The following is a 15,177-nucleotide window of genomic DNA, read 5'->3' on the forward strand; positions in this document are numbered from 1 at the left end:
TCCTTCTTTTCTCTTTCGAAAAGTTCTGTACTACGTTTGGGCGCTCGTTTTTCCAATGTACACAAAACAGTCTTCTACGGCAATTGTTATGCACTGCTTACTACTCCCTTCATTCCTAAATATAAGTCTTTGGAGAGATTCCATTATGATCCACATACGGATGTATGTAAATGCATTTTAGAGTGTAGATTCACTCATTTTGCTTCGTATGTAGTCCATAGTGAAATCTCTACCAAGACTTGTATTCCTCCGTCCGGAAATACTTGTCTTGGAAATGGATAGAAATAGATATATTTAGAACTAAAATACATCTAGATACATCCATTCCTCGGACAAGTATTTCCGGACAGAGGAGTATTTAGGAACGGAGGGAGTACATAGAAGCAGGAGTACACATTATATCTAGAATTTGGCTGTGCTATATTACAAGTCAGCAAAAGTGCCGTTTATCGAAAAACACACACATTATATATATATATCTAAAAAATAAACTAACACTCCCACTGCTATTAATTCAGACCTTGCAACTATCAAAAAGGGTACCATCCTTGATTCCTTTGCGTAACTTTGTCAATTATGCATAATAGATCAGCTCCCTTAGCACACGAGGCATACAGCTGTTCAGTATCGATCCAAACAAAATATATACAACTAACAGAGATGCGTACAGCTCTTCAGTACTGATCCATGTATAAACAAAATGAAGAACACACAAAAACTGGGCAGAGAGTGGACTTGATGCAATTACCAAGGTCCGATCGAGCACCCAAACTTCCACAAGATCCCGTCCAGCTCTTCAGAAACGGACGGCTTCCCTACCTTTCTTCCTCCAACGACCCTCAACACGTGTCCCCCGTCTTGAGTGGCGGCCATGGCGACGCTCGGCGGCATGCTTGCCGCTGCCATCCTCAAGGTGGTGGGCGACCAGGTTGGTTCTCTGATCGGGGGTCAGATCGCGCTGCAGATGAACTTGAATAACGACCTGAAGAAGATGAAGATGGCGCTGGAGAGTGTCGATGCCGTTCTCGAGGACGCCGAGAGGCGGTCCATCACGGATAAATCAACGCGTCTTTGGCTGAAGCGGCTCAAGGACTTCATGTATATCATTTCGGACATGATTGATGAGTTCGAAGCAGACACACAAGCCATCACCCAGCCGTCTGCGCGCAAGGTACGCATTTGTGCAGTAAATTGACGCAGTTCTTTAATTTAATTTGTTAGTATGGTACTCTTCTCTTTTTGAGAAACAAGTGATTTACGTCTGCTGCATCCAGATGCACATCTGGGTGCTGAGCGGTAGCTTGCTTGGCTACAAAATGAGCTGCCATATAGGTATTTGAAAACAATTTGGAAAGAATTATTTAAACATACTGAGCTATTGAATCTGCTAGTAGATTGTTTGGCTTGGTCTTGGATCTATGATTATCCACATCCACACCAACACTTTTTTTTAACAAAGGACGGATTTTATCGACTTAAAATGAAATATCAAGCGGACACAAACTCAATGTGCACACACTCTGCTTCTTAATAGCTAGTATGCACACAGCTAATAAACAACTCCACATCTTTACAACACTTGGAAATCTGTTATCCAGTCTCAATAATAATAATTTGGGCACCAGATCCTTGGATGAACTAGACATGGTTTTGACAGGCCTCAGCCTTCGGGCCGGGCATCTGAAACATCTCCATACCATTTTTCTAGCTCAAGTTCTCAGCACATCATTAAAGGTGGCATTGGTCTTAACCTTGGCAGTTACAGTCGGAGGTTCTTAGAAATAAGAGGATGTGCCTCTTAATGTTTTAACAAAATTTTCTGTTGGCTGAATGCATTTGTAATATCCTACTATACTAAACTGTTTGGTGCTGGCCATTCTGTATTTTACTAACAAAGCAACTGTCTAGCAGTTCTCCTTCAAAAAATATTTGGCGAACATGATCCCTTGTCTCACAATTGGCCCCAACATTACAATGGCCAATAGGATGAAGAACATGAGGGACGACCTGAAGGTCATAACAGATCAACACAAGGAATTCAAGTTAACAGACTGCACTAATGCCAATGAGCCAAAGGTGACTGATATACGGGAAACATCATCAACCCTGGAGACACAAATCATTGGGAGGACTGAGGAGAGAGATATAATATTGGCTTCTTTATCTGAGAGCATGACAAAGGATATCACAATCCTTCCTATATATGGCATTGGAGGCCTTGGCAAGACAACCTTGGCAAAAATGGTTTACAATAGTTCCCAATTCAATGAATACTCTCAAGTGTGGGTTTACGTGTCTCAGACATTTGATTTGATCAAAATTGGAAACTCTATAATATCACAACTATCAGAGAAAGATAAAGAGAGTGGGTACACTGGAAAGCAGATGATCCATAATTCCCTTGAAAAGCTCCTTGCCAACAAGAAGATTCTGATTGTTTTAGATGACCTGTGGGAAGAAAACATATCTCGGTTGGAAGAACTGAAAGATATGTTAAAAGTTGGGGAGAGCAGTAAGGTGATTGTTATAGCAACCACACGAAGTGAAGGTATTGCAAAGAAAATGTCTACCATCCAACCATACAAATTAGCACCATTGACTGATGATATGTGTTGGTCTATTATAAAGCAAAAGAGTGCATTTGAATCTAGAGGTGACAAAGAACAATTGGAGGAAATAGGGAAGGTCATTGCAATGAAGTGTGCGGGTGTGGCTTTAGCAGCTAAATCACTTGGACACACGCTGCAATCTATGAAGTCTGGTCAATGGGAATCAGTGAGAGATAGTAATATATGGACCGCACCTTCTTTGGAAGATACATCTTCTACACAAGTGCTTGCATCACTGAAGTTAAGCTATAGTATTTTGCCTTCGTATCTGAAGCTATGCTTTGCCTATTGTGCAATATTTCCAAAAGGTCACAAGATACTTAAAGATGATCTTATTCATCAATGGGTGTCTCTTGGTTTCTCTACTCGGGAGCTTGGTGAGAAATACATTAGTCAGCTTTTGGGGCTCTCTTTCCTTGAACATTCAAAGCCATCATCGGTTAGTTATGCATATATTTTATGTTTTTATTGGTTATTTTGTTGGAACTAGCGTAAGGCAACTCAATTATAATTCAAAAATTGTCCGGTACAATTTGGACTAGTATATCACATAGTTGTTGCTTACAACACAACTTTTTCAAGTAACTTATTAACAATATTTCAGTGACTGATACACACAAATGCAACCCAACATATCCCTAGATTTGGTAAAAGAAAAAAACACATCTCCCTAGAATACTAGATTATTAATTCTACTGCAACATGCTAGAAGAAAAAAGTCAATACACAGTTGTAGGTAATGCCCACCCTAAGGTCTTTAGTTCGCATCCACATGTGGTATATACAGTTGCATAAACAGTCTCTTATACAGGCTATCAGGCTTACTGTGACTAACATGATTATTTGGGCGAGAAGTTAACCCCGCTGTTCTTTTTTTCAAATATTGTTTTAGAATCCAGTTTTTAGAAAATTAGTCCAGAATAGAATATACACCAACATATTTCGATTCACCGTAGCAGATATAGCTATTCAGGACCAAACAACCCATCTGATACGGGTTTGGAAACCGTCATGGATAATCATCACTGAAATAGAACTGTCTCCATCCGCAAAAAAGAAAAAAAAAAGAAACATAACTGTCTCGGACAGACGTTATAAACACTAGCTATCACTGGCGTCTAGCAGGTCAACTGACGGTTTTACCAGCCGGCGGTACTCTTGGATCAGTGATAGCTCCAGCTACCCGCCAGTGAGCACATGCATCAGGCGTCGCCCGCCTTGATAATTTTTTTTAAACGGAGGCAAAAACTTGGACTCATCCCATTAATAAAGAAGAAGGATAACAAATTAACCGATTAATTAACAGAAACTTATCACCCGCCTATGATAAGGTTTTTTTTTCCTGAAATGGAGGCAAAAACTTTGCTCCATCTCATTAATAAAGAAGAAGGGTAATTAATGGAAACGTGAGCGAAAACTGCTACAACACGCCGACAAGAAATGGATGTGGATGATGCAAGTTATCTCAAATGGGCCCGAGGCCGCCTACCACCTGCCTATGCATGGAGGACAGGGACGATGAACTGCAGACCTCCACACCGTTCTTGTTGCCAGCTGCCAGGTCATCATCCCTAGAGGCGAGGATGAAGAAAAGTGCTGTGGTGTTTCCATTTTCCAACATTTTCTGATTTTTGTGGTTTGTTTCACGGGTGTTGGCGGTTATTTCTTAAGTTTATCAAATAATTATTTTCCTTCCCCGGTTTCCTTGAAATTCACAAATTTTGTAATTTCTTATTTTTGATGTAAAATCATGTCTAACAGGCCGTCGCTAGCGCAAAACAACCATCACATCATTGAATTTTTGTATCATTTCGAGACACAAAGTTCTGAATCTAAACATGCGAGCAAAGGCCGGGGCTATCCCCATTTTTTGAGTTTTTTTTCCTATACTTGGGAAATAGCATGGGACCAAAAATAAAATTTATTATTTAATAAAGGAGTTATGCATAAAATGCCTTAAATTTGAGGAATTAAGTAATGCGTGCTCTTAATATAATAAAAAACTGAAATTCTGACACTGCTCAATGCTTTTGTTGCAGATTGTTGCGCTATATGATGAAGATATTATATTGTTGACCATGCATGACCTGGTGCACGATTTGGCAAGATCGGTCATGGACGATGAAATTATTTTGGTTGTCAAAGGCAATAACGCTGAAGAAAGCTGCTACCACTACGCATTACTCGATGATTGTAGCAAGCCATTGGGATCGGACTTATCCAAGATAAGGGCGTTACGTTTTATGGGTTGTGACAAATATAAGCTTCATGATGACGCATTTTCATCTGCCAAGTCTTTGCGTGTCTTGGACTTAAGTGAGTGTACCATACATAAGCTGTCATACTGTATTGATGACCTGAAGCAATTAAGATATCTTAACACTCCAAGAGTCCAAGATGCAAAGATTCCAGACAGTATCACCAAGCTCTCAAAATTGATTTACCTGAACCTTCATGGATCTCTTACAACCTTAGCACTACCAGAGTCAATTGGAGAAATTGAGGGTCTAATGTATATTGATTTGTCAAGTTGTTTCGGAATTACAAAACTGCCAGAATCATTCAGGAGGCTACAAAAGTTGGCGCATTTGGATTTATCAAATTGCTCGTCTGTTGAAGGAATATCGGTGTTCTTGGAGAGCCTCACACAACTAGAGTATTTGAACTTGTCATGCTGCCCACACATTGGAGATATACCAGAAGTTCTGGGCGGCCTATCCAAACTGCAGTATTTAAACTTATCAAACAGCTCATATCTTGAATGTGGTAAAGAAACAGAATTTTTGGGTGCCCTCACCAAACTCGAGTATTTGAACTTATCTTCATGGAATTGTGAACTCAAAAAGCTCCCTGAATCTCTGGGTGGATTCAGTCAACTCAAGTACTTAAACTTATCAGGTTGGCGAGATATGAAAAAATTGCCAAGATTATTCGGGAGCTTAAAAAATCTGCTCCATCTTGACTTATCACATTGTTCTATGATTGATGATGTACATGAAGCTTTGGTCGGTCTTACTGGTCTGCAATATTTGAATTGCAGAGAAACACACGTCAGTTCCCTGCCAGATGATCTGACCAAGCTCCGGTATCTAAATCTATCTAGACTAAGAAACATACCTGTAGATTTCTCGGATGATCCCATCAAATATGAATTCAATAGTCTCCCTGCAGAAAACTGGGACAGTATCGTCAACTATATATGCAGTAATCTTTCAGAACTGGAGCACTTGGACTTGTCTGGTAATATTTATATTGAAAAAATACCTGAAAGTATTTGTAGCCTAACGAAGCTGCATACATTGGACCTCTCATATTGCGATTTGAGAATGTTACCAGAAAGTATAAGTGCAATTGGTAGTTTGAAGTTTCTTTATTTAAAGGATTGTTGCGGTCGTCGTGGCATACCTCAACTCGGTAGCAGTGCAATATCGTTACCGCACTTTGTGGTGCGTGCTGCTGCTGATGGATCTAGCAGCAATCTTGTCCTACTAAAGCCCACAGATCCTTCTGAGCTGGAGATAACTGAACTTGAAAATGTGACGTCCGCAGGAGAGGCACATAGTATAAAATTAATGGAAAAGCGAAGAATTCGGGAGTTGAAACTGGAGTGGACTGAAGGTGTTGACAGATTTGTGGATGACAAAATGTTGCTGGAAAAACTAGTGCCTCCAAGCACACTGAGTAGATTGGAGATATGTGGTTACAGCAGTGTCATCTTTCCAGGCTGGGTAGTGGGCCAACTACCAAACCTGGACTCACTGGTTCTCAGAGAAATGGCAAATCTAGAAGAGTGGGACATTTCATACTCCACCGGTGAGGAGAACGTGTTAACACGAGTGCAAATACATGATTGCTCCATGCTAAGGATGAAAGGGCCTCTGCCTAAAGCTAAAGAGTGGGAGATAATATGCAGTGATAATGTGTTATCATCATGGGATGAGTGCATTGTGCCACACACCTGTGCTTCCTCATCTTCTCCAGTAACTACTAAGCTATCAGTTAGCGATTGCAAGGGGCCTCACCAGTGGAGGTGGCTTCAACACTTCCCTGGACTCCCTTCTTTGTCTATTAACAATTGTGGCGATCTAACCGGCTCACCAGATATCATCCAACTACTATGCTCTTTGGAGGAACTATGGCTAGAAGGCGAAGACATGGAAGAACTGCCAATATGGTTGGGTGAGCTCCCATCTCTAAAGAATCTGACTATATTTAATAGCAATGGTGTAAAGGAGTTAAACGAGAACATGAGGCAACTCACAAAGCTTGAATCGCTACAACTTGCGTTCTGCGAAAGCATATCTGCAGTGCCACATTGGCTAGGCGAATTGACCTCTCTCAAGACACTTTGGATACATAACAGTGGAGGCTTGAGGTCTTTGCCGGCAAGCATACAACAACTCACCAGCCTCCAGGAAATAAAAATTATTAAGTGCCATGCATTAGAGCACGTGGTTGCTGAAACAGAGGAGGGAAAGATGAAGCTGGCTGACGACCAACAAAGGGAATCTGCTCTGCCCACCTCTCTAAAGAGACTTTGTCTGAGTGGATGTGATGGTATCAAGTCTTTTCCTGAGGGAATACATCAACTCACTAACCTACAGGACCTAGAAATAACTAGGTGCTCTGGACTAAAGGAATGGTGTGAATTAGAGGAGACCAAGACCAAATTGGCTTGCATAGAAACGAAGGTATGTGTCCTGCCACGCCCTTTGTCATACTAATCTTATTTCGATATGCTTCATCTTTCTTCTTTTCTTGATGTATTCAGTCATGCATTTCTTATCGGGTTCCTTCATGCATAAATGTAGAGATATTCATCTACTTTGCTTTGCAATTTCCCTTTTGTTTAAAAGCACCTTCTTTTGCAAAATATAACAATAGCACAAAGACGAAATTAATTTCTAGAGCACGTCTGGTGACGGTGAACCACTGCCTATGTAAGATGGGCACAATAGCTGACTTAGGATTTTGTTTGCAGCACAGGCCAGTAAGTGTGTTACACTTGGAACCATTATTTCTTGATCTGAAGAAAACATCTTCCTTGTGTATTCTGAACTAAATGGAATCTAATAAAAGAATTGTCACCATTCATTTTGCAGCATATTTGGTTCTAGACAGTGTGCATATACTGCACAACCAGGTGGCCAGGTTGCAACCTGAATCAACCTGCAAGATTTTGTTCTGGGTGATTTAAATTGTTGGAGTTGAAGAAGGACCTGAAATTACAAGCCATGGTGACGTGAAACTCGTTTGCAAGACCTGCAGCATGTGACTTTGAAGCTGCAGGCCATCGCCTGTACTAGTGTTTTGTTCTATAGGGTCTCGAAACTCAATGTAGAGTCCCCTCCCCCCCCCCCCCCCCCCCCCTTTCTACTTTGTGCTTAGTTTGCAGGTATATGTTCCCTGCTCCTTTCACCGCCTCTCTGTTTTTGTATGTTTGAGCAAACAGGAGATTGGAGTACTTGTAATATTTGGCATTTCCATTTATTCGGTCCTGGTGAGCGCCGCTCTTGGTTCGGGCTTGGTAGGTTTAGCTGTGATGTATCCTCTGTACGGCCCGAGCATTCCTTGTCTCTCTGCTCCGGGCACCATGTTCATGTCTGCTTGCGTTCGTGTCATGTGTTGTACCCCTATCTATACTCATTCTACTCCTTCTATCAATACAATGATACACAACTTTTGCGTATTTGCGAAAAAATCGACCTACGAGGTTTTGTCGTGTGGATGATGTTAAATAAATTCACAGAGTTGAAGTCGGCCTGTGTACTCAAATGCCTAAACACTTGAGTATGACACTGGGCAATACATCGTCTTACCCGAGTGGTCGTCCGGTGGCGTCTCCTCCCGCTCCACCGCGCGGTGCCCACGCGTCGCCGGTGACCTATCTCCCTCGCCATCTCCGGTCGCCGCACGCCGACCTCCTCTGCTCGAGCTCCACAGTGGCGAGAGGGCGAGAGGATGGCGGTTGGCCGTCCTAGCGCTTGGAGGAAGGGGGGAGGAAGTCAAGGGCGGGGGAAGATTGATTCCAGCCGGCTCGCCGGCGTTGTGTTGCGCGTTTTTTTTTGGGGGGGTAAATCGTTGTGTTGCGCGTGATTGGGGGAATTTGGCAAGACGACGAGCCATGTGCGTACTGGACTCACTGGACTCGATTTGATGACACAGGCCCAGCCCACTGCCGACCAGCCCCAACTCTTTTTTTTATACTTAAGAGAACAATGCATATTCCTCTCTAAAGAAGAAAAATATAGATGATCAACGCCAATCATGCTCGTGTGTGTTTGTGTTTTTTTTTGCGGGAAATCATGCTAATATTTAGCTTTTGTACACTTCGATGCTGTTTTCTTTCTCTGCTGCTTTGCTCTTAGGTTTTTGTACAATCCTTTTTATTTCATAAAAAAAGAAGCTTCAGTACGCACAGGAGAAACACACGTCGATGTATACGCTAGCTCTATAAAACGGGTGGTCCGATCATGTCGACAAGAGCTCTCATGTGAGAACACTGTGGTTGGGATGGCTCCTCCCCCCCCCCCCTCCCCCTCTCCCTCCCCCTCGCGACCTCGATTCCAGATGGCTCCTCTCCGGCTAGCTCCCCCTCCCTCCGCTCCTCCCTCCCTCCTCTGGCGCGGCGCTCTCTAGCCTCGCTTCGGCGTCGGCGCGGAGTCCGGCGGCCTCGCTGGCGTCCTCTGGATCCCCTTTTTGGGTGCTCGACGGCGACGTGGATTCCACCTCCGACTCTGAACCCACTCCTTCCCTTGGCTCGTAGGGTTCAGTGCTGGTTGCAAAGGTGGCGCCCCGCTCCAGGAAGTTTGCCCCTGGGGGCAGAGGCAGGGCAGTGGCTTTGGCAGTGGACAAGTCTGATTGGTATCGGGTATCCCGACGGCGGAATAGATCTGGTAAGTTTTCCCTCCCGTCCCCGGCAAAGGGGATCCTCGATGCGCTGCCGTGTGTGTGTGGGGGGGGGGGTCTCCTCCCTGATCTCGCCTGGTTCGCAGGGGACCTCGCCTCCTCCATCTCCCCCGGCCTGGGCCCCGTCGTCGTCGTCGTCTCGTCCAGGGCTGGAAGGGCGGCGGCTGGGCATGCCCTAGATCTGGCTCAGTCCTCGGAGGCTAGTGGGCCCCGAGGACCGTTGGACACTGTGATTCTTGGGCCGTTGGCTCTGTCCTCCCTAACTCTGTAAAACGGGCGGTTCGATCATGTCCACAAGAGCTTCTCTGACGAAACCAAACGTGGCTCGTGATCAAGTTCCCTTCATGTATAGGGCGGCAACTACAAATCAGTCGGTTGCTTTTTTACAAAGTTAAGCCGGCTCCAGAGCCATCGGATCAGGTGCATCCCAGCGTAGGATCCATGTGTACCAAAGCAACGCGCCTCCACTTGCTTGCGATAGAACATTTGTAACCGAGACCATGTTGCAACGCAACACGGGTTACACACCACGTCTCACTTGACCCCGTAAATAGCGGGTAGCGGCGACCGACATGCCATGTACCCACTGTGTGGCATCGTTTCGCCATCACAATGCTACTACTGCATCATCCCTACGACACCCGCCACCCCAATCATCGCAGCACACCCCTGCTTCGGCCCGATGGGACACCATATCACCAGAGATATGGTCGCCTCTGCCTTGCCATGAAGCTTCGGTGGCTCCATTGCACCCTGGTGGACGGATCCAACTCCGGCGAGCGGTGTAGATCCCAGACAACATACCCTTCATACAAGCAAGTACCGTAATATGCTGGTGGTCTCTCCGGAAGTTCCCATGCCACTGCTGCTGCAAATTGGGTAAGATTCTTCAAAAAAAATCTAGCGAAGATACTTGTAGCAGATTCATGTGTTGCACTGACACTTGCATCAAGTGATTTGAACTACGAAATTGCAGATTTGAGCTGAGAAACTTGGGCAAATTCCATCACCCCGATTATACTTATACTGAATGTATACTTTGAAACTGTGAGTGTTGGTTTGAACCACCAATTCAGTGAGTTGCATCCCAACAAGAAATGATGTTGAGCAATAAAACATGGAGTATTTTCTTTATTGAATTCAGTGCACAAAATGTGTTCAAAACTAGTGGAATTGTTGCGGAAAAACCGCATGGAGAAGAATGTGTTGAAATTAGAAATTTTCCTCAAACTTTTTTCAGCGAATGCCACCTGTTAAATAAGTTATGTTACGGTTACTTGTAGTTCTAGAACTGAATTACTAGGGGAAAAAACCTGTTGATGATGGATAACATGGGAAGTCCATTCAAGCCATTAAGTTCTGATTCAGGGGGAATGGAGCTGGAAAAACTGTTTTGATGATGAAATATGATTTTAGCATGTTGTATAGAATAAAAGCATGTTTGAACTAAAAAATGATATATAAAGCATTTACAAACCATGTTGAAGAAACAAGGAGGAGGTTGCAACTCATAACCCCCTGTGTCGCTTGCTTCCATTTACTGACCACTACTTTGATATAGAGGAAAGTACTTTATGTTGCAAAACTAACCAAAATGTGTTTGTTGAATCATTTACAACATGTTATACTGATTTGTTTCTACTTTGTATCAACTGAAAATGGATATGTAGCATTTACATCTTGTTATATTCATTTCTTTTCCTAGAAATTTTTGATGGATCATGTTATACTTTTGTTGCATTTTTGACAGGTTGCAAATGGTGGGACCTGAGGTTTGGAGAGCTACGCTCACCAACATTTTGCAACAAATGGGGGAATAAATTCCGGAGCTGCAATATTGATGCCCTGCAAGGGAACATGGCAATTGTAGCATTGTAGCGATAAGTAGAGTGTCAAACCCACATGGAGCGAATAGGATAACACTACCAACCTCGCAACTACATTGTTGCCTACGCAGCTACGTTCGCATCCAAACTGCAGTTCCGGTCAAAGTGAAGCGCACTCTGGATGCCCTAAAGCGACCACCACGCCTCCGCCGGATTCCAACTATGTCCATTGTATTAAAAAGACATATCAAGATGGGCGGTGGTCGGCAAAGTACTTCCAGTGATGCAAGATTAGCACAATGAAGAAGTGGAAAACAATTCCCCAGCACGGCGATCAGGCGAAGCAATCGTGCCCCCCGCTCAAGGTGTCTAGCGATATCGTCACTAATCATCCGGGGCTATTGCCCAATACCAATCTTGGTGATTACCTGAGCGATGATGTAGAGTTTGAAACATTAGAGGCAGTAGAGATCTTCAGATACGAGTACGGGAAGCCTCTCGTCAAACCTGATCATCCTCCTCTAACAACGATGATGCGAATATTGCATGAATGGTATATGGATACTTGCAGGAAGTCTAGGAAGGATAGTATGATGGTGAGAATTAAAGGTGAGCACGATCTCATTGGAGTTGAGTTGCTGCCTGTTGAATTTGTGGAGTTATTTAAGTTAGTCAATCAAGACATCCTTGACAAACAACTCATGACACTAGTAGAAACATGACTTTTAGTACCGGTTCGTAAGGACCTTTAATACCGGTTCTGGAACCGGTACTAAAGAGTGGGGACTAAAGGTCCCCCCCTTTAGTCCCGGTTCAACACGAACCGGGACCAAAGACCCACCACGTGGCACGAGACGCGTCGTGGTCTGGGGGACCTTTAGTCCCGGTTGGTAAGGATTTTTTTTGAAATAAAGCAAAAACAGCCCGTCTACTGGGCCCGCACGGCCTGCATATGACTAACCCAATCTCTAGTTGGGCCAGGATGTAGGCCCGTACGGCCTAGTAGGCCTCACAGGGTAGAAGACTTGCAATAGGCCCACAAAGGCCTGCTTAGAGAGGAGCTCGACACGGTAGCCACGACGGGGCTTATAAACCGGTGCGAGCTCCTCTCAACTAGCGAGGTGGGACTAAACATTGTGCACTGCGGGTGGCAGCGCACCATCTTTAGTACCGGTTGGTGGCTCCAACCGGTACTAAAGGGGGGTCTTTAATACCGGTTGGAGCCACCAACCCGTACTAAAGGCCACCACCTTTAGTACCGGTTGGTGGCTCCAACCGGTACTAAAGACCCCCCCTTTAGTACCGGTTGGAGCCACCAACCCGTACTAAAGGCCACCACCTCTTTAGTACCGGTTCGTGGCACGAACCGGTACTAAAGGTTCGCCACGAACAGGTACTAATGAGCGCCGCCCGCCTGGCCATTGGAACCGGCACTAATGGTCACATTAGTGCCGGTTCAATTGTAAACCGGGACTAATGAGTTTCACATTAGACCCTTTTTCTACTAGTTGACTTGCTACTGTCTGTAAGTATTACTTCTGTAATTAAGTCTCTATAGCTCAGCTCTTTCATTGCATGTATATATATATATATATATATATATATATATATATATATATATATATATATATATATATATATATATATATATATATATATATATATATATATATATATAATTATCTTCACTATATTATGCAGATTGAAGATCATCGAATGCAAAAAAAAGAAAAATCTATGACATTGAGTTCATTAACCCAAATACCATAAATGAATGGTCGGTTAAGAACAGAGTCAAAGATATCGAGGACAACTTGCTACACTCGTTACTTCGATATCAAAACAAAGCTAAAATACTCTTTCCTTACAAGTTCAAGTGAGTGTTAATTTGTTGTGCATATTCGGTTTCGCTTACTCGAGGTTATAATAATGTAACTGATGAGTTATGCGTGCGCAGCTTCCACTTTATTATGCTAGAGATTAAGCTTGACCGCGGAATAGTAACTGTCTTAGACTCGAAACGTAAAAAAAATAGAAACCCCAGCGCCTGCAAGCTGCTGACGCGTGGCTGCCTTTTGGTCCCGGTTTGTGTTACCAACCGGGACTAAATGTCCTCCTGCCTGGACACCCTGCAACGGTCACGTGGAGCCTCTTCTGTCCCGGTTCATAAGCAAACCAGGACTAAATGTTTTGGGTTTTAGTCCCGATCCTTTTGACCCGATTTCAGAAGCGGGTCTAAAGGCCCCCTGAAACCGGGACTAGTTCCCTGCTTTCTACTAGTGGGAGCCAGCTTCTTCCAGGTACACTACCAGGTGTTATATATGGCAAAGTAGCTGCTTTCAGCAGTAGCAGTCGCCCGCCGAGGAGCATGGCAAGCTGTTTTCTTGACTTTCTGGGTTATATACAAATTTCTGGGAGAGCTGCAACGGTTATTTGTACAGTCGGGTCGTTCTCCTCGTTCACCAGGTCGGGTGAGTAGCTTGACTTTCCTTTGCGAGCGCTGCTATACGTACGATCAAACTTCATACGATTTTGCATACGAGCAGACTGTTCTAGTATAGTAGGCCCAAACGTTGGAAACGAGCCTGTGTCTTGTCGTACAAAATCGTATGGGAAAAATATCGTACGTAAAGCAGTTTCGTTCCTTTGCTGTTGTTCCCTTGCTATAGTGTGCGCTTGCTTACTCTGTGCTTTAAGGTCGTTTATACTCTCTTTCTATCTTAATTCAACAAATGCAGTTTTTTATATAGTCAAAAAAATTGTTCCATGTCTTGAGTTAACAAGAAGCAAGTTATTCTCATTGATTTTTAGCTTCTACGGGCCCTCCAGTAGCACCATTTGTAAGAGCTCTCTCTATCTCTCTCAATATATTTTTGTGAAATATCTCGATATATATATTGGACATCATAAATTGTGTTGCTTCTTTCCTGAAAGGGGCACCGAAGTCACCGCCTTCTTAATTTGAAGCTTATGGTGGACAGATTATACACATTGTGTACTAGCTGGTAAACAATTATTTTGGGGTAATTGATAAACAAAATAACTCAAGCAATTTAAAGTGATGTGTTACTTGCTGCAGTCTAATTCTGCACCCTTTTTTTAATGTAAATCTTCTTACTGAAGGTTACTTCCAACACATGCACCGATCTGAAGTTATATTCATATTTATGTTTCCGAGCTAAAGTCATATACTCCTTTATGAAATATAGGACACCAACTTTATGAAATATTTCCCGCAGCAACACGCGGGGAATCATCTAGTTCATGTTAATCTAGCACTACTACTCCCTCCATTCCCTTTATACAAGGCCACAAACTCAGCATACAGGTACCAAGATAAAATTTAATGACTGCTTTGCAAGTCAACTTTTCTTTTTATTAACTGGGATCATTAAGGTTGGTCGTAATGGGAGTATCATAAGCGGTATCATGCATTCCAACTAGACTTTTTGGATGACGTGACACATAATTAAACGAGGAAAAAGAGGATGTGATATCATATTATGATACCATATCATATTAAATGTTGTAATAGTTTGTGTCATGCATGGCAATTAATAAGGCAACCTAAGATACTAATTTTGATACTATGCATTACATAAGTAGTATAATAGACTAGTATCATATGCATGTACTAGTATATAATACTCCCATTACAACCAGCCTGCCACAAGCATGCAATGAATGAATGGGAAGGAAGTAGCTAAGTGTCATTATGACTATATGTATATAAGTATCAAAAAATTGCTAGTACAAAGAAGCATCATTAATTTTTGCCTCGGTTATTATAAGTATATAATATTGATCTAGTGGTAGGTATTGCAGAAGTTGCT

General features: G+C 43.1%; 1 protein-coding gene across 2 annotated transcripts; it reads left to right on the top strand.

The window, feature by feature from the left end:
• The first annotated feature begins 821 nt into the window (after nucleotides 1-821).
• Nucleotides 822-7,957, top strand: LOC123145204 (putative disease resistance RPP13-like protein 1). Of its 2 annotated transcripts, XM_044564575.1 has the most exons (4): nucleotides 822-1,171; nucleotides 1,912-3,048; nucleotides 4,649-7,300; nucleotides 7,712-7,957. In XM_044564575.1, exons 1-4 carry the CDS (start codon nucleotides 872-874, stop codon nucleotides 7,724-7,726), a joined length of 4,104 nt encoding a protein of 1,367 aa, XP_044420510.1. In that variant the 5' UTR covers nucleotides 822-871; the 3' UTR covers nucleotides 7,727-7,957. The 2 variants fall into 2 exon arrangements, with proteins under 2 accessions (XP_044420510.1, XP_044420501.1); XM_044564566.1 differs by lacking the exon at nucleotides 7,712-7,957 and having other exon boundaries at nucleotides 4,649-7,594.
• Nucleotides 7,958-15,177: the final 7,220 nt, after the last annotated feature.

Source organism: Triticum aestivum, chromosome 1B, assembly GCF_018294505.1.
Source record: "Triticum aestivum cultivar Chinese Spring chromosome 1B, IWGSC CS RefSeq v2.1, whole genome shotgun sequence".
Lineage (NCBI taxonomy): Eukaryota > Viridiplantae > Streptophyta > Magnoliopsida > Poales > Poaceae > Triticum > Triticum aestivum.